Source organism: Hetaerina americana, unplaced genomic scaffold, assembly GCF_022747635.1.
Source record: "Hetaerina americana unplaced genomic scaffold, ioHetAmer1.1.p SCAF_9, whole genome shotgun sequence".
NCBI lineage: Eukaryota > Metazoa > Arthropoda > Insecta > Odonata > Calopterygidae > Hetaerina > Hetaerina americana.
In genome coordinates, this window is record NW_027287538.1 from 67,358,910 (window position 1) to 67,380,076 (window position 21,167).

General features: G+C 40.8%; 1 protein-coding gene across 1 annotated transcript in view; it reads right to left on the reverse strand.

The window, feature by feature from the left end:
• Positions 1-233: 233 nt before the first annotated feature.
• LOC139698753 (zinc finger C2HC domain-containing protein 1C-like) overlaps positions 234-21,167 on the reverse strand; it is a 66,888-nt gene continuing 45,954 nt past the window's right edge. The window contains exons 2-5 of the mRNA XM_071597659.1: positions 8,029-8,334; positions 6,577-6,687; positions 3,834-4,043; positions 234-2,191 (exon numbers count right to left, since the gene is read on the reverse strand). Of these exons, the coding sequence (XP_071453760.1) occupies positions 1,889-2,191; positions 3,834-4,043; positions 6,577-6,687; positions 8,029-8,334 (930 nt within the window). The 3' untranslated portion in view covers positions 234-1,888. The remainder of the gene's footprint in view (positions 2,192-3,833; positions 4,044-6,576; positions 6,688-8,028; positions 8,335-21,167) is intronic.

The following is a 21,167-nucleotide window of genomic DNA, read 5'->3' on the forward strand; positions in this document are numbered from 1 at the left end:
CAAAAACCTACCTTAAACGGTAGATTACCTTAAAAAAAAAATATACATAAGGAAAAATTCACAAACGACGGATGGAATCTGAGGTTTCCTGGACCTCTTATGAGTTGATGAAATGATAAATAGCATTTAGGAGAACAACATACATGCATTGTAAATAGGTCACTTTGGCACATTATATAAAAACTGGAGGGTAAATCAATGAAAGCTGTCGGTATTATTAATATGGCTTTATTTGAAAAGCAATATCACATGACATACGTTACACTTTCACTTGCTTTGTATAACAATCCAAGAAATCGGAACAGCCAAAATATATTTAGAGGTTATCATACCCATTTCTCCATGGGAGTAAGTGTTAATTTTAAGCAGCTGCACGAAGGCATACACATGAAAATCGTGCCCTCAAGAAATGAAATTGGAGCACCAAGAAGATCAGTAATCCGCATAGTAAAATACACTTTATGCACAAAAATCAAAAAACTCGAGTGCCCTTCAGAACAAATTCCACACTCTTTTTTCAAATATATTTTAATTATTTATGTCACAGTCTCACGACTGCGGCAATTATCGTCCCGCCACAGGAAGTAAGCTCGTCCGATGAAGAGTTGCGAGGAGTCCATTTAGGAAGGCTGGTATTCGACATTAATAATAAGAGAACACTCGGTGATCGCGATCGTCTATTCTTCACACTTAAGACTCATGAATGCACTAACATGGAAAATAATTATTTTAAACGTTATCAATGCACGACAACGAAGTATGATAAATTTACCCAATGACTGCGAATGAATGTATTAGAATGTAAGTAAGGAAATTGTGGTGATAACAGGAACATAAAACGTAAAAGACAAAACATTATTTTAGCAGTATTAATCAAATTATATAAATTTTGGATTTTTATTTTTTAGCGAAAAAGCTTTTAACTTTCAACGAAAATTCTAATCTGACTATATTTTGCAGTGTGTTAACGGATTACCCTGTTGTTTTAGACATCGTTGACTACCACTACCTGTACCAAAATTTTCGCGCATACATGACACCAAAACCTGTTTCTAGAAGTCATTAAAGCAAAAAAGTCTACTCGGTATCAATCGTAGATGTACGTAAAGTACGTAATAAATATTTTTTACTTTTGATGAATAATTCAGTTCTATTATTGGAATATATTCATTAATTAATGTGGGCATAATTTTAATTCGTGCATCTAGATCATTCCTTTTGATTACATTTTTATCACATGAGCTATCAACAAATCGCTGCGGATTTTTTTTTAAGTTTCAGGCACATAATTTCTTACCTCAAGGAAGAACACGATAAGATAATACCCCGACTCCCCAGGGAACTGTGAGTATAATACTCCACAACCTCTTTAGGATTATTAAAAGCAATAAATAAGAACAATATTTAATAGTAATCAAAAGAATCGATAACGAACAAGCACATAAAAATTTCCCAACTAGCTAAAATTACGAACGTAAAAAAATAATTATGGTAGGAAAAAGCAAAAGTAAATAATTATGCCTTAACATCGAGAGGAATTAAAGAATTTCAATATCACATCCCACTTGCATGAAATCATTCTTCTATAAGAGATATCCTTGTTTCAATTTAAAACAAAACAAAACATTGGTATGTGTATAAAAATCGGACACGAGTTGACAAGAGGACTAAAACAATTTTTTTCAATTAAATTTCTCTTATTAATCGTTTCATCGGCAAAAGATTTAGCACCAGCGATGATTGCGCATTAAAATAAAAAACACACTTGTCCAAGTTGCGGTGCGCGCACCACAAAACACGCGCATACTGCACCCAGAGGGAAGCCTGGGCCCAGCTCGCCCCGGCACCGCGCAGCTCGCGTCGCCGGGGCGGCCGCAGCAGGCCTGATCTATCGGCGAAGGCCTCTACCCTTGGGGATGGCGCCCGAGGTCCCGGGTCTGGTCGGCGGGGGCTTGGGCTTGTTGACGATGTCCTTGCAGCGAGGGATGTGCCTCTCCGCCGCGGCATCGTTGAACTTGCGTCCGCAATGTGGGCACGGGATCAGGTCGGAGGTGTCCATGGGAGGCGGCGGGGGCAGGTCGGACAGCTTCCCGCCGGCCGCGACGTATGCCTGGGCAGCTTTGGCGTCCCTAATCGAGCGTATGAAGTCCTCGTGCTTGCGCCTCCAGTCTGACTTGGTTGCCGGCGGGGCCTGATCAGGAGGTGGACGAGAAGGGACAAGGCTTGAGAAGGTTGTGAGGGGAGTGTGAGTGGAGGAGAAAGAACACTGGGGATCTCTAAAAATTATTTCGTCGATTTTAAGAAACTGGGGGCACGCGGTAGTCCAAGGGTAGAGCGTTGGACTACTGACCGGGGGCCCGGGCTCGATTCCCGGGCATGCCTCTCTGAACACCCTCAGTTCTACCCAAGCTGGGTGATTTTCCGGGCACCAGATCTTTCTGGGAAAGCATAACCGGCATAGGGAAAGGAACTAGCCCCCCTAACCTGATGCGTGAATTTCACACGCCGTCGAGCTTAACATTGGATGAACTCTACCATCACCCACCAGACAGACCTTCGGGTTGATTACTATGTTTATGGTTTGAAAAACTCCTTTCATATAAACAAGATCTAACGTCGTGAGGGAGTGTCCTTCATCTTCACTTTCGAATTGCCATTGGAGGTGGACAATTCCGATTAGACTCTAAACATGGATAGTTTTAATGCGATTAGAGATGTTTCATCGATGGTTTTAAACTAATTTGACGTAATTACGATCATTCAATCCGGCAAAATTTCATTCGGCGAAGTGGCACTACAGAAAATTGTGCATTTGCACTAAATGTTGAGAAATTGTAAGCTAATTCGCATTCCAATTATGGAAAATGGTACTCTCGACTAGAATCTGTATTTGCTTTCGCTTTAAACCCAATGAAATGTATTTTAATTATTTTGATGCGTTTAAACTATTCACACCATATGATTTGAATGGACTATTTGCATTTCCGTTAAAGGGAAATCAAAAATTTAATTTGCTGCCCCTCGCTTAACAATGACCGATTTCATGCGTTGAATTTTACTTACAGTCCAATAAAACGATTCGGAGTAATCCGCCTTTATTCGATCTTAGGGTACTAATGCTAAGATTCGAAGCGGTTATGCTCGAATGGAACTCCTCCTTCAATGCCAACGATAGCGCGCATATGACTTTTTTCGCACCAGCCAACAATTGCAATGAGCCGCATTGCTCTTTCGATCAAGTCTTCTCCTTTCTTTCTTGGCCGAAATAAACTGATTAAATGAGCATTGAGGAATTTAAGTTAATTAGTACTACACACTCACACCAGTGTTAAAATGCATAAGGGCTGGACTGAAATTCGGTGTTTGGTCAAATATTAAGGTAATAGGTTTAGGAATACGAATATTTTTCGTATTTTTCTTCTTTCGCGATGAACATGCCTGATGCAAGAGCATGCCTTTGTTTTCGTTCCTGAATATGACAAAGGCATAATTGAGGGCTAGCCAAGCCAAATGGTTATCTTGTATCTCCACGTGATACTAAGAAACTAGAAACCATTTTGAAATGTTGCATTTGATGGACGGAGATAAAAGTTCACTTGGGAAGCCCCAGTGTCTTACGACGAGTAAAATTCATAAATATGGAACAGCTTTTCTAAACATTTCTGGGGTATATATATATATTATATAAATAAATCATGCAGCTTAGATGGAAATGTATCACGAGGAATCATCCGGATGTTAATATAAGCTTGATAAACTTGGTTACCCTTTTATTATAACCCTATAGTCGTTATCTCTCTCATACGCCTCGTCACGAAGAAAGAGAAATTAACCTTATTAGCCTTTGACGCAGCAGAATGACGAAGGTAGGCCTCAGCTTCCGTTCCTTTGACCCTCATCTTGGTGGGGTCGAACACTTTCCTCTTCTTCTTCGTAGTCTTAACGCAGATTGTTTGGTGCAATGCAAGTCGGTCAGCAGCGAAGTGGCGGCCGCAGTTGCTGCACTGCGGTAGATCACTAGACCCGCTGGACGGTGGTGCTTTCTGAAATAGAATAGAAAACGGCAAAATCACACTCTAGCCATTAGGGCTCACCTTTCGTCTCTAACTATTCACACTAATGCAGACCATAAATCAGGATACTAGTCCTGGAATTCTTTAACGTCGGATAGTCAATATGGATCATTGTAAAACTCGTATAATAACATTTCCTGGTAAGAAGGTGGTGGAGCCACTGCGGTTAGCTTTGGCGTTGCCCAGGAATGATGTCATATTTTTGTCGTTTTCAACATACGCCCCCTCGTTGATACACTCTTTCCAGCCAAACTGAAATCCCCTGAATATGACGTCGCGTTTCTCCAATAATCTCCCACTTATAAACGTTATAGATTTAGCGCGAAGGTCGAAATTCGTGCAGACTTTGAAGAAAAAGTGAAATTATTGAAGGAACTGTTAGCCATTTTTTTTACAAAATCCATGCTGATTTCCAGGATAACTGCTGAGAAAACTGTCAGACTTTAATACGTAGCGACTTTGTGACAAGGCTTGAAGGCCCACTTGGCAAAATCTTCACAATTTCACGGTAACAGGTGACGTTACGTGGGACTCGTCTCTCACGCCACCAATTATAAGTCCACTCGGTTACCGATCCCAACTTCTCTTTGCCATTCTTCAATTTGTTATAATATTTTTAGTCTGACGAAATACAGACAATGTTGTTTCAATCCACAACATCGATGAAAGAAAAGCTTGATGATGTCACGAGCGGCCGATAACGGTAGCCGTGAATGGGAAATGTCTCAATCGTAACAGATAGGAATTGCTGGCGCCATCTCTATTCAATAGATACTCGAAGCGCAAAAATTACAAAAATTAAAAGCAGCATTTTGAAAACTTTTTGCGCTTTCCTTAATAAGGAAAGGGAGTAATTGTCTAAATCAAAACTTAAATATTTTTCAATCAGACAGACGGCCGCATAACAGATGAAAGTCAATGGCGCCTAAGCCACACTTAATTCCCTTCGGTTTCTCTTCCAAGATTATTATGCTACACATTGGTCCTAAGCCATAGCTGTTGGTGCAGAAAGGCCTCATCCGATTTGAATCCGGGAGTATCTAATTATTGGCCTTAAACTTTAATTCCTTATACTTTGATTCCTTATACTTCCATACCACTCTTCTTATGTTACTTTTCTCTATAGTTTCTCCGTCGGTGCTTTATGATGCAAACTATCTCCTGTTGCAAAACATGAAGTATCCACCGATGAAATTATTTTCCTGGGGAAAATAGTTACAAATAGGCACTACCTGCGGAAAAGACAAGCACTTTTTCCGTATTTTTTCCATGGATTATCTCCATGATATATTTTCCAAAATTAATTTTATGAAGCAAACTACATGGACCCAACCGTATATGGTTGGCGAGCTAGACTGATCTCTATCGGTCCTATTTCAAATGTTTTTCTTTTCTTCTCAAACAACCAAACCGCGGATTATTTTTCGAATCCTCATTCACCATGGTCATTTTCAATTCAGAATCGCTCTAAATCAATTGATTTCTTACCCTTTTGATAAGAAGTAAAAAACAATTTTAATGATGTAAAATGACCGCTATTCGTTGGTTTCTCAGATGCCAATGAAAGTAAATTCGCAATTCCCTGTACCGCAGCTATTAACTATTAAATATGATCATTTATTGAATAAGTATGTAATTGCTATTCATAAACTTTGCTATTGATGGACTTAAATTGCAAGTTATAATTAATAATTAACCATGGCGAGGACCACCTGCTGTTCGACCAAACAAGTTTCTTAAGCATTGCCTTTTCCTCCATTTAACGCTTAAGTTTTCACCGCTATCTCTCTCGGTCCAACATTCAACTAGAGTTTTAAAATACGATCAGCTGATAAACGGAATTCCAATTTGGTCTGCTACATCGTTGCATCAATCCTCTCTACTTCCTTTCGCTACAGTAGAACTTCCCAGCAGAAGCACGAGCGCCAAGAATAATGACGTCACTTCCTTTCCTCCTCGTAGGCCGTACACATCCGGGTCGAGCTAATATTTCTTTGTTACGGGCGGATGCGCTGCATTCGAATTCAACTCGTGATGGCAATTATCCATGTCTTAATGCTAGGCAGAGGCTAAATACGAGGCACGTACGAAACAGAGGTAATATCGAAACCATTAGACCACATCACATATCCCCCTCCTATTGTAAAAATAGCACCAAAACTAAGTGCCGAGCAAATAGTTAAAATCAAAGTACCAAAGTTCATGCCTCGTAATAAAATAGGTAAAATGTAGAAAATCATGAATCTGATATTATATATCAATAAAGTTGGTACGATGCTCATGATTTAAGGTATTTATACCACATGCAGTCTACAGGTTCGTGAATGTGTATCCCATCACATAATCTTTCGGAGTGCAAGTAGCCCTTAACATCCGCAATAGACGATCAAACCCACGCAAACTTGCTAATTATATGTATTTGAAAAAGTAATTTTTCTGTTAAAAATATTTCATCGCCTAGAAGGCGTTTCTATTTATGCAGATGGTTCACAAAAACCCTTACCTTCATCGCTGCAGGAGCACGGGCTGTCGGTGTGCTAGATGCTGCCGGTGTGGAAGGTGATTTGCTTGGTGTCAGACGTGGGCGTGCTGAGGTGCTACTTGCCTGGGAAGTCTATAAAGGTAATAAACATCATAAAAGGTTCCATTTGCATGATACGGATTTATATTCTGAATAATGAAACGGAAATTTCATAATTAAAATGAACAATTCAGAGAGACAAAGATAAGCGCCTTCATCCTCATCAGAAAAGCCAACCTTCGAATAAAGACTCCGCCCTTTTCAATGTTTCGGGCAATTTAATACCTCTAGATTATAGAGGACTAGTAATGATCTGAGATTAATTGAAATCTTTATAATTGTTCAAATTATCCTCATGCCATCGTACAAGAAGCTATAAATTACAATTAATAATAATGTTCCTAATCGTCTGGTCTTACATAAGGAATCTGTTTAATGTTTTTTGCCTTCTTTCAAACACAAAAGTGTTATGCATTTTGCTGAGCAAAATAAAATTTATTGTCCAGCGTAATTTTTCCCCTCAGCAATTAACATATAACAGAATTCAATTGAAGTAATGGTGAGCATAAAAATCCTCTAAAAATAAAATTGAATGAAATAAAAATATGAAGAACTCGCCTTTTCTTTGTTTCATCACAATACAGGTTTATGTCTTTCTTTCATCATGCATTATATTTCAATATTTACCTTTTATCAATTGTTTATAAAATAAGACCGATGTTCCAATTTTGTTTTGTATTGTCGCTATGGAAGCGTTCATTGTGTCGACTACGTCATGAAAATTGGATAAATAACTGCTAAGCGAAATCAAAAGTATCTTGAAAGGGAAAAGAGTGACATGAATGGTATAAAAACTTTGCTGATGGTTTTATTAGATTTAGGACGGTAGTTCGCCAGACAGGATGGTTATGTCAAAAAGTTATCTTCAGACTAAGTAAATCATCTGGCCCTGATGAAGTAGTTTCCATTCGTATTTCATCATATTTATTAATATAAATATTAATTTGTGTTAGCCTAATTCATGTTTTTGATTTCCTTTATTTAATTCCTTGTTGTCTTTCCTTAATTTGATCCATAAATGAGTTATTTCCTATATTCGACTTCGTCTGAATATGGCACATCTTTACTAGGTTAACTCATTTATATTGAAATTGCAGTTTCATATTTATTGACTCTTTGCTAATTTTTAAAATGCTTCATTGTGCAATTAGTAATCAACATTATGTTAACGATAGGCACAGACTTCAATTAGCCTTAAGACCAAAGACCCTTTCGGATTGCAAAACTGAAATCACTACGAAAACAGGAATTCATGAGCAAATGAGGACAAAGATGAGAATACGTGAAAAATAGATTTGGGCTCTGTTGTTAAGATACGGCTTAAAGTACATGACTTTGAAGAATAAACTTCAACGACACTTCTCCAGTTAATACCTTGAGAGGTGTTGTGGCAGGTGATTTTTTCGGCGATGAAACTTCAGAAACAGGCCTCGCTCGGGGTTGTGCAGAGCTTGCAGGGCTCGGCGTCGATTTCAGGGGCCGTCTATCCTCGTCCGCCGCTTTCGTCACCTTCAGCGCGGAAGCGGGAGGCCGCGTGGGCTTGGTCCCGCCATTTGCTGCAGGCCGCGGTGCAGTCCCGCCATTCGCTGTAGTCCGCGGGGCGGCAGTCGTGAGACGGGGCGCCGTAGGAGTGACTCTCGCCTTCTCCTTGTCACGCTGCATTTGTTTCTGGAACGAATCCTGGGGAAAACGAAGGCCGTAATGAGGGTACAATTAGTATAATGGACCCAATCAGTTATGCATACTATTGTTTTAGGTATAGGTACTTATTTTCATTTTCCATCCAGTAAATGTGCCAGCAATTCCTTTACGGTCTAATTGGACACTTCGATTCAATACGCAAGGTCGAAACAGTCAAGTAATATTTTCATGAAGAAAATAACTCGTCAGAAACATTAACGTGTGTGCTTATCCATGATTGGTTGGGCATCATTACAACTGATAATTTTATTGAATATTATCTTTGAAACTAATGTTATGGATAATTTAGATCAGTTAATCTTAATTTTGGATAAATTTTAGCGGAAAAATGACTAGCGAAGGGCACACATACATTAGATTTTACCACACTTCGAATCAGGGATACTTTTGTACTGTAGCCAAATTAATCTTTGGAAAAACCTTAAGACTTTTTTCAAAACGTTAATGTGGCCACTATCACTGTCGGAACATATCATCCATAAACACCGTGCTGCGATTTACGATGGCTACTTTCGGATTAAACGGCAGCCAGTATGCCAACCACTACAGACACCAGGAGGACCATTAAACTATCAACATACGTACTCTTTTATCAAATCAAAATGACGGTGTGAAATATTACTAGGGAAATAAGAAGTAGGGTTCACAGAAACTTTGAAGAATCTTGTATTTGTCCTCCTTTTTTCAGATTATCTAATTTATATTTGTGATTTATAAGTTCTGCGTGACTATTTCAAAAGTTTCAATCTTCAAACCCACTTGGCATTGACACTTCCTACTACTCATCATCCTGGAAAGCTGAAACAGTTATTTCCACTTAACCAAAGTAGAGACATTTTTTATTGATAGCTTTATTTTCAATTGCCTAATAGTTTAGTTATAGCAATACTGCATAAAGCCTTGGCGTGGTGGAAAAACATCAGCATTCTGACGACCCTCAGCGTTATATCGGCAGGAGAATTGATAATTTCTCTTAGTAGGGCCAGGTCTAAGTGTAGGAGCGAGGCCGAAGATAGCCCACGCAGCGGCTGTTCCTGAATGAGGAGACTACAAAAGCATCTGACCCCAGTGGGGCGGCCACTTGAGCGATGTCACGTTAAAAACGCTTTTGAGAAAGGCAACGGGAAACCACCTCAATTAATTATCGCACGAATTTATGATGGGGACAGTTTAGAAATGTGTCCTGGCAACTATGGGACTCGGTCCACTGGGGCGTGGATCTTGCTGGCGAGGCAAGACTAGTTGGATGTGGATGTGGAAAAGGATGAAAAAAATAAAATGGCCGGAAAGAAAAACAGCCGAAGAGGTACTAAGACATGATGGAGATAGAGGACTGCTGGGAGAAATGCTAAGGAGACAGAAAAAGTAAATGCACAGCATTTTGATTGGCAATGGAATGCTGAAGACTGTGATAGAGGAGAAGAAAAGAATTGGACAGAATGAAGAGAGATTGAACGCATTCGGAATTGAGAACAGTTTCATGTAACGTGGGGTGTGAGGTTGTATCTCGGGCGAGGATAAGAAATGTAGGGGTTTTTGTCCATACAAAAACTATTCAAAATGGCAAAGTAGCAAATAATACGTAATAATCATACGGCATAACTATTTCAAATTAGCTTTTTATGGTACATTAACAGCGGTACTTCCTATTTTTTTATTTTTCTTTACGAACTTGATTTTTTAATGCATCGCGAATGTGAGGAAATTTAATTTTTTCAATTAGAAACGCAAATTCAAAATACGCATTAGTCCCTTCATAGATCTGAATAATCAGGATAATGATGCAAAAAATCTTTATATTTTGCTGAAACATGGCTCCTTTAGGAACAAAGACATTTAGGATTCGAAGCCTTGATTGTCTTCGAATATTTTAGGATAGTGGTGGTCGGAAGACGAGTGGTTTATGCAGCCCTGATCTGACTTATGGCATGACTGCAGTCATCTGTAACATAACAACACTTTATTACGGTATGGACAGTGTATATGCGTATGCTTCTGGGCGTGGGTTTTGACTCAAATGGCGGGAGAGAGATGATTTACACATTTTTCAGGACTATAACGAGTGCAAGTGCTGTTTGACTATTTTACCGCACTTCTCAGCAGTGAGGCGTTGGCACTGGGGCATTTTTTGGATAATCAGAGGTATTATCAACAGATGAGGGCGGAATACATTTGGAAAATACGAATAGTATAATATCGTTGAAACCTATAGCTGTCTAATTAAGACAACCAGCGTCGCAGCTGAATACGTATGCCATTCTCATCGTTCAAATAAAACATTGCAGGTCTTGAGAGGAATGAGAAGTCTGGAAAATATTTGCCCAAACTCGCATCCATCACTCCATATAAATGATGATTTTCTTCGTCAGGTCGTTCAGATGCCAAGCTGTCAATCTCGGTTGTCAGATTACGGCTCTAGATACAAACAGCGCAGTATTGAAAAATGTTTCTAGGTTCTTCTTAAAGGAGTATTTTAAAGAATTAAGATTCGAATGATTAGTTAAAAGAGGAATATTTATCCGATTTTATTTTTTTAAACATTATTCTAATAGGACAAAGAGTTATTTTATCCGAACCGCAGGAAAAGGCGCACGGTAGGGAAATCACCAGTATGAAGCTGGATTCTATGGATAGGAAATTTAGGAAAGGTGAGTTCGAGGAAATGCGCCTAGCTTCGGAGAGCGAGCTTTAACGTGTAGGCGAGTGGATGTATTTTCAAACGTGAGAAATCACTCGCATTTCCATCTGAAGCGGGTGTAACCCCGTTAAACTAACATATATGAGGGAATCAAGTATCCCCCTTTCCTATTTCTCATTGTCTCTGGCAATTTTCCCTATAGCGTTTCGCGAAGATGCTGATTACACAAGTCTGTGCCCTAGGAATGAACTATAAAAATATTTGGTATGAGATTTTCTGATCTAGGTAAATACAGTTCTTTCTCAGTTATTTATTGGCTCGAAAATATATTGCTATTGATTGAGGAGCCATGGGAGTTGCGTTGGACAAAATAGAGGACTTTATTTAGTACAGGGTGCGTTGCAACAGTTGCAATCATATTTTTAAGTAATTTTTAGAACAGTTTGCACAAACACTTAAAATTCTTCAAAGTACTGTCCTTGGACCTCTACGCATTTTTTCCAGCGACTCTGCCATGACTCTGACATGCCCCCTGGAAGGCGTCTTTGGGGACCTCTCGCAAAGTCTTCGTCACGGCTGATTGTCTTTCGTGACTCGGTCGACGGGCAGAGGTTTACAATAACTGACGTCCTGCCGCTTCCACAGCTTGGAGAGCACTGAGACCGGTTTCGCGGCAAAGCTTAGCGTCCCCCATCCGCCTACTCCCAACGGTTCGATCCCACTCCGACCAATAGGAGCGGCGCGCGAAATTTAATTGCATTGCTTTTGGATCACACCCTTTAAGTTTAAACTCGCAAGATTAAGACTAATTTGAACAGGGATAAGAATAATATTTAAAAACAAGCCATCACAATATTCACGGTTAATAGAGGCAATCACCGCGTTTAGATTTATGATTAACATTATGTATGGCATACAATCGTGTTCACTTGTTTCACACTCGGTGTATTTATTAGCTTAAAATGAATAGGTCTTTCTAATAAACCTTTTGTCTATTCTTAAATTTATGAGTAATTAAACTTCTAAGTAGTTGGAATGTAAGGTGTTAATGACATGGAATTTAACAGTGGATCACTAGGTAGAAGTTATCGGTAAGGACGCTGCTAGCCTACATCTCCTTCCCCGTACATAAATGAAGTACACAAAGTGCAGGGGGGAAAATATTCATTAATATTTTTCTGCAGGTAGGTTCATACATCTAGCCGAAGTGGGACACAAATTTCTATGCTCCAGTCATGTGTCATCACCAATGACTTCTGGATATTTTGGGAATGAATAGGTGTATTTTTCACCGAAAAGGGACAGGTGCGGCGAACGATTCGCTACATTACGATTGTCCTTACCATCGCTTCACGGACAATCAAGAGAGAATAGAGGAAATTCGGCTCGCTCTGTCCCATTCAAATTTACGACCAGTGCCAACCTACGACACGTTGAAGTCCCTGGGCGACCGCGCCATCCTCCTCGGGTTAACACTTCTGCCTCGCCCGCGTCTCTGGGGAAGCCTCCTCCTCCTCACGATGTGACACGATCGATCGCCCAACGTATGACGGCGATTTCCCGGCAATACGTACGACCAGGCGTGTTAGCCTCTTGCCTCCATCCCCCTGCAACCCCCTCCTCCATTTAAAAACATGGGAGCGCCTCCCACACGTCTCCGGTCATCTGGCCGCGTGCGATGAGTCACCGGAGGAGGAGAGGTAGGTGGGAGGGAATGGAGAGGTATGGGAGGAAAAGAGCAGGCGTGCATCACCCTTAGGTATTCCGCCATCTAGCGGAAGGTTTCGGGCGATGCTTCAGGAGCTTATAAAAAGCTATATGCACCGTGAAATAAAATCAACAAAAACACACGGCAGAAAATACAAATCTTCGGGGTAGAAAATGCCTCCTCAGATACTACGAGTTTACTTCTCATCGGGTGGGGAAAGTAGGTGGAAGCATGCGGCGAGAAAAAATAACATATAAAATCGAAAGGAAATGCGATGGTTAGGGATGGAGACAGAGGAGAGGACCGAATAGTTGAGTAAATTGCACAACGAAGAAGTTCCACTGAGACTAATTGAAGAGAGATATACCCTAATAAGTAACCTTGTATAAATAATTAAGTGAACAAAAAAGGAGAATACGGGGGAGGACTTGTAGACTACGGAGGAAGTACCCGTGAACGGGAATGATGTCAGAGGAAAACCCCGGATGAAATAATGAAAACGTGTCGAAGAGCTGTAAATGAGGAAGACGGTATGGATGTAAAAGATAATCAGAGAGTTGGGAGATACGTCAAATCAATCTCAGGACGGACAATGAACATAGATTATTGTAGCAATGATTTGAATGCTACCGAAGCTTCATATAATACTTCGCGCCATGCCCAATGGCCATCCTCTGCGATCCTTGCCATTTTAAATAATAAAATGCAAAAAACATGCAACGGTCTGTTTAGGGGCAAGTCGAGTCACTTTCCCTAATGCGGGAGGAATGATATATGAAGGATCGTTTACTTACGCAGATATACGAAGGTAGGCTGAAAACTAATGTACCCATTCTTGTAGACCATAAACAAAATGACCTTCGGAAGCATTCCTGGTAGCATGTGGAAGTAACATTCCCCCTCAACACGCATGCGCAGATTTGAGGTCGCTACATTCATCCAGTGTATTTTGAGAATAGAAAGTATTGAGACGTGTTCTAGTGCTATGTCAACGCGAGTTAAACAGCGTGCTGTTATCGAATTTTTGTCTTTGTTATCGGCTTTTTGAATTGCTATCGAAATCGTAAATTTTTTTTAAATGTTGACCCTAAGTTTTTATTGGCATGATATTTTTCTTCCAGCAGTCAACTGTGGTTGCCTGTGCGATATCTGGTGTAAGTGTCTTGACATGAGACGTACATTTGACTGTTAATCAGCTTGGCCAAAGCACCAGTGCTGCACGATGCAAATGACCAGACAAAAATATTTTGTGAGTCCCCCCCACACCCCTTGGGATCCATCCTCATTGGACACACCCTTCAGTAGCCCATTATCTCTTATTAGAGGAAAAGAAGAAAGTCCAGTTCTTGACGTTGATTATCCCACACAGGAAAAAAGAGCACTCCTCCCTCTCACTCAAACTATCTCCACATGCGACCTGCCCAAGGTGAAGCGAAGGTAAGAGAACGGTTTGGTTTCCCATTCTCCCCATCACAGTCACCCGATCGAGAGAAGTAGAAAACCGTCGACACCCACATTTCATGAATATATATATGTGTGTGTATGTGTATATATATATATATATACACACATATACATATGCTTGCACAAGTTGGCGCGCAAAGTAAAAATCACGCGAATCACTTTCCTTTCCCTCTTCGTTTCTGAGGTGAAATCGGTCTTCCAAGGTGGGCGGAAGTTTCATTTCTTTTTCCCCTTTATTTTTTTACTCTCCATTTTATGTTCACGTTTTATGCGGCGAATCGCTGGAAAAAAAAGAATGCAGAGCAGAGGAGAGGCTTAAGAAAGCGTAAAACGAAAAAATAGGCAAGTCCGGGTTAAGAAGCCATTATTTTGAAAGAAATTATTACGCGTAGCATTACAAACTTGAAGATAAGTTAATGAGCTATTATAGCTTAATGTTATATGGAGTGTGTTTCCTGGGGTTGTGAGACATTGGACAAAGACAAACAGTTAAAGATATAAAGGTACGTAGCTGACAAGAAGAAGATCGGAAGCGACAGAAATGTGACGCTTGAGAAAAATGGTGAAATTAAAGAGACGGCAATGAAGAAGTCCTCTGAAAGAAGTCTATTTTTGGTAACAATGGAATGAAAGATGATAATCAAACACCATGAATATGCCTTGAGACTTGAATTGCCTCTTGGAGACTTCCATTGAAGGAGGCATGGATGAGAAGCACGGCAGAGGAAGGATACGAATGGTACTCGCCAAGGGCAATTAGGAAAGAAAAACATGTCATGGAGAAATGAGATTACTTGAGAAGAGAAAAGAATGGAGGACTGCAGCGAAGTGATCCTCGGATTAAGAATTTAAGATAATTCGAAGAAGATTTCGGCGAAACGAGGCGATGCTTCGCCACGGCACAGCGCGCGATCCGCCCGGGCGGGCCTTAATATGGTCACGTTTTGGCACGCGGTCCGCCCTCGCCCCACGGGGGCGGGAGTTGGGAGGGAGAGGGGCTCGGGCGGACGGACGGAAAGAGGAGGGGGGAGTGACGGAGAGGGCACTCGGGAGGCCAGTTATCATGAGATGAGCTAGTAATACTGATATTCTTTGCCAACGTGTGCTATTTATATTTTCTTCCCGTGCTTACTTGAGGATACTTCATATCGTTAATACCGAAGGTGTTAACGATATTAAGTATAGGTAACGAAGGTACTGGAAAATATCGGTACCTCTACCGAGCGCTTTCACCTTACTTTTTGACGTTAAATTACTCAAATTAATCATACATTTGAGCCATCTGTATACGTGCGTCAAAATATTTACAAATGACCGATATGTTTATCTTATTATGCCCAAACAGTTCCTAAAATGCATTACAGTATATACAAGTATTATTATAAATTTGTCATATAATTTTTTTCTTCGCACAATTTGAAAAGCCTATGCACATGAATTTCGGAAAGTGTCAGTTTTTAAGAGAGAATTGCACGAGTTCACCATATGTCAGACCAAAATTATTCCTATAAATACCTATGACGCCTACTCATGTGATCAAACGGTACTTAAATTAAATATTAAGAAATATTGAGTCAATTAACAGAGTGCCGAAATTATATTAGTTGCCTGCCGTCACATATATCCAGAATTTGTGCAAATTTAGGATAGATATGAAGAATACCCTTATTTTTTCTCTGTAAGCATTGGTTAACTGCCAATACTAATTTCAACATTAGTAATGGCAGTTGACCAATGCTTACAGAGATTTAAGCGAAAAATGTAGCGACTTTTTAATTACTGTTCATCACTACTGCGATGCTTTCAAATCTCTCAGTCGCCAGCTATCTCTTTTACGTTCAAACATGAAACATTTCTCAAACACATCGATTAGTAGATAATCGTAATAGGCTACTGGATCCCTCAAAAACTTAGCCGAAGTGAACAATAGAGCGAAAGGAGGTAAATACGAGGGTGATACAATAAGTCCTTAGAAAATTCTTGAGATGGCGCTCGTAGTATCAAAAATAATTTTTTTGTATTAAATAACACTCCTAACTAGTCAGCTGTTAAAGTTTCAGCTTTATCCGTCATATAGTTTCATTGTTGTCATCGATTGAAGTAAACAACTCTAATTTGTCTATCAAAATAGATAACAATGAGTTTCGAGCAGTGATTGAAAGAGTTGACGCCGAAAGAAATCAAAGCTTAGTAGGACGAAGTTCATGGCACATCTGCTCCTGTGTTTGCAACTGTTTACAGGGGATACAACTTCTGTGTTTGCAACTGTTTACGCCGTCCGTCGGATGGGACGTTAAACTGCGGACCCCTTGGCGCCTTTCGTAAAGAGTAGGCTAATGCCGACGCTGGGTTTCTCTCCACCCTTCATCCTTTCATGTCCATTCCTAGAAGAATAGTAGAAGCCATAGGCCTATCATAAGGTACAGTACCTTCAATTTTGCACGAAAAATTGGGCGTGAAAAAAATCTCGGCAAGATGGGTGCCGCGTTTACTCACAGCGGAGAATAAACGCAATCGTGTGGTGGACTCCGAGGTTGTTTTGGCGCAATCCCGATGAGTTTCTGCGTCAATATATAACTCAACAGTCTAAGTCAACAGTCAAAACAGTGGATTTTTGAAGGCGAACGGGCTCCGAAGAATGCGAAGACAGTCAAGTAGGCCGGTAAGGTTGTGGCCACGGTCTTTTGGGATGCTCGTGGAATCATCTGCATTGATTACTTGAAAGAGGGAACAACAATATCAGGAGAGTATTGTGCGTCATCATTGGAACGGCTGAGCAAAGAAATCAAGGAAAAGCGTCCTCATCTGAAAAAGATTCTCTTTCATCAAGACAATGCACGGGTACACACCTGCGCAGTTGCGATGGCCAAAATTATGGAATTAAAGTTCCAATGATTACAACATACACCGTATTCACCAGATTTGGCCCCCAGTGTCTATTTCTTATTCCCAGACTTGAAGAAATGGCTTGGCGGACGAAGGTTTACGTCTTACGAGGAAGTAATCGATCAAACAAATGCCGATTTTGAGGAGCTTCCAAAATCCTACTTTTTAGACGGCTTAAAAAAATTGGTAAAACGCAAAGACAAATGTAGAGTTGACAGGAGATTATGTTGAAAAAAATTGCCCAAAAAAAATGGTTTTTTCTACTTTCTTCTATGGACTTATTGTACCACCCTCGTATCTTCATAGTAGAACTCTAGAACGCCGCTAAACTTACCTAGAGACGTAAAGACAATCGTCCACACGTATATAATCGCCACGACAAAATAATTTTACTTAAGAGGATTCAAATACTGGACGTTCGACTGCTATTCAGGTGCGTTAATCAATTATGCGGTAATTCGCCCCGAAGGAGGGGAATGCTTGACTATGCGAGTGTTTCGCAACCAACGCACCTGACGGGTAAATCCAGAGATCTCGATTTGAATTCCGCAAAATGATCTCCTCAAGGCGAATTTGCACATATTAATGTGTTGTTAGTAGTAATTGGATTACTAAGTCCTGACGACGGCTGAGATATTGATTGACACGCGTGAACTCGGTTCCGAAAAAGGTTCCGCGCGATGACTCAATATCTTTGGCAAGACGAAATTCGAAACAGCGACCTTCGACCTAGACGGCGAGCGCGTTGCCCCCCTGGACCCTCAAAAGATCGGAGTTTGCCAGACTTAAATCTTTCTTAGATTTTTGAAAAGAAACAAGCTTTTAGTTCTCCATTCTATTTTCAATGCGAATAGCTTCGATGCTTAATGTCATTTTCAAGATGGAATGATGTGAAGTGTCGAAATTCGTAGCACTAAAACTATAGTATTATGACTACTGTTTATGATTAAATTTATCGCAGTGGAAAACGTAAAACCTAATGGAAAAATGCACCTCTCCACAACGCTTAAATATCTCTCATTACATTACAGCAAATATTTCTTGTATTCATTTGTATTAGTTTAAAATTAATTAGAACCACACTCAGGTACTAGATTTTCAGCTAGTGTGTCCCAACGTCTCAGGTTATCACTACAATAGGCCTTATTTTTATCTTATCAACAGATGCAATTAAGGTAATTAAGGTCAGAATAATACGGACGAGAATAAACAGGAAGATTATACAAGCAACATTTTGGGCGCTGGGTAGACAGCCGACAAGGGAGGGTGGAGGCAGAATGGGAGGGATGGGGAAGGTGATGCTCCCAATCGGCGCCAATCTGCTCTCTCACGACTGTTTAACGTCTCATCCGTCGGTCGGGGTACTGTCCTTCACGCAATGCTCAAACAGGGGTAATACAAATGGAGGAATGTCTCGCTCGGGGCATTTGATCTCGGGCTACCTGTGAGTGAGATGACCGGCGTCTCATCCCCGCCAGCGCCGACGCATCCTGATGGCCACTTTATTTCCTCCGAGTTCCCTCCATCAGCTTATCGCGTCGTGGCGGCGAAATTTTTCCGACGATTTCGAATCCGTCGATAAGTGCTCCCCCGCTCTCCCCCTCGCCCCCTCAGCGCGTACCAGGTTCACGGAAATCAACAACATCGATCTTTCCTCCCGCTAGCGGGGAGGCAGCCTAAAACAGATCCGGTGGTAAACCCTATCACGTTTTGCGTCGTAAACGAGGCCTGTTCTCGTCCATAGAAAACGTAATGTGAGCAAACAAAATCGCTTTTTTATCACATGTGGGGATAATTCGTTGTTTTCCGCGACGTTGACAACAAGAAACGTCGTCATCCCTGGGTTTGGCAAGGTAGAACATTCCAAACAAACTCAACCTCGGTCACGAGAAATCCTCGATGGGTTCCGAGACTCGGAGTTAGAACAAGGGTACGGCTAACCTTAAAATCGCACACATCCTCCGACCAACCCGTAATCACGATCACTTTCACCCACAACGACGAACTGCAAACAAATAGGTACACGTTATCGTCAGTAAACAACTCACGCCGGAAGCCTTGTGCGCCATGCCGTGTTCAACTTGTTCGAGGAGTAGTCATGGAGCAGGAGGAGGCGTCGCCCGGGGTGGGTGGGATGAGGAGAGAGACTCGCATTACCCAGAGACGGGACCACAGCGGAGGTTGAAATTGCTCTGTCGGCGACGACATTACTCCCCTTTTCTAGGCCCGCGCATGCGCAAATTCTTCTTTTCTTTCCTATTATATAGATCTGTGCTTCCCGATGAGGTGCCCGTAGACGCCGCGGCGCCCTCGGAGGTCTTCTCCGTGGCGCCTATCGAAGTGTATGGTCCCAATTGACGATTTAATGACAGGAGTTGTTATAAAAAATAAATCTTAATGCGACGCGTAAAAAAAGACCGCGACTTTATATAAGCATCCACCCATTGCTCATACATATACATACGGTCTCGAGGGAAAATCGGTGGGCGTCAAGGCTGGTTGAGGAGAGAATACTGGAGCCCCACCCTTTTTTCAGCCTGATTAAGCCCTTACCGCTCAACTAAGTCGGAGAATCTGGTTTCAACGATAGCATATCCACAGAGTTAGTGCGAAAGGTCCACTGATGAGGGAAAAGTATGTTTTAATTACTCCTGTTTAAATTATTTCAGATGGTCTCTGGAGTGAAATCCAACATACTTGCGCAAGTATTGGAGTAGCTTCGCGTGAGAGGCGTCTGAGCAGCAAATATGTATCGTTAAAAATCACATTAAATGGGCGAGGATACTATGGAAGTACGATTGAAGCACGAGTATTTCATGGTGAAGCAGTTATTCGCGTGAAAATCGTAAAATATAACTCGTAAACTTGAAGATAATAAAAAATTATTTTTGAACATGGAAATTATAGTAGTGCCATTAGACTATACAGATCGGCTGCTATAGGCTCATTATTTATCGATCAGTACTTCATCTCCGGTCCAGGTGTCTTAATGGACAAACGCTCACGACAGGCGTCATCTGGAGTTCCTTTTTGGTGGAATGTGAATCTTGCACTGAGTGATCTACTCGAGACCTCGCCAGTCTTCCTCCTCCTGGTGATTCTACATAAAATAGCAGCCTTAATGCAACAGACGCCACCATTTCTCTAGCAGTTCATCCGCGGAAATTAACCCCTAAGTCAATCTTCCGGTTGATGACCCTTTTTTACCAGGTCACTAAGCGCATCATAATGTACTAAGGCAATATGAATGCGATTACCGTTGCATGGATGATGGTGACTTGATATTTTTTACGGCAGAAGATTTCCGACGAGTAACTACTCTTTAGATGGTGTGAAAAACGTTTAATTGCTCCTTCATTTTTTTCAATATCCTCGTATATCTCCTCTTGACCTATAACGGTCGTGAAAAGAACGCGGATGTGCTTTAGAAATAAAGAGTTCTTCGAAAACCTACAGTACTGTAATGAACGAAGTACAATGAATTGGGGCAAGGAACTCATGAGGTGAGATTATTAGAATGTAATTAACTAAAGAGTAAAATCGGCGGTTGCAGGGGTTAATTTATGAAATCGATTCATATTAGAATGAAAAACTATAACTTTGTGATTCCACAGATTTAATTTAGATATCGCCCGAGTTTCGACGTCAAACGTTTTCATATGAGGATGACGTTAGATTCTTGGATGTTAGATTATTGTTTTTCAGTGTTTAGGAGATTGTTTTATAATGCGCTACAGACTACGAACATTTATTCTGCTAGTTCATTGACTATATGGTGTTCAAGAACATAGAAGGAAGATCATATCACCGATTTTACTTTTCAGATAGCAACAGGTTATATGTTAATATTTGCTCCAACAGGTTGCCTGGCCCTAATCTCGACATAAAGGAGTCGGAGGTAACCGAACACCGACAATGCTCGTTTTCATCGACTTTAAATAACATACATTAATTTTATCTCGCATTAATAGCTCCACAATTATTTTTTGCGTTTTTTTCTAATGGCCCCCGCGAGGAAAATACTCGTATTACGTAAAAGCTTTGAAGTAACGGAAGGAAGAGCAGCGTCTGAGTCTCGCGTTCCACATTTAACGTATCTTTGATAATTCGTGCCAC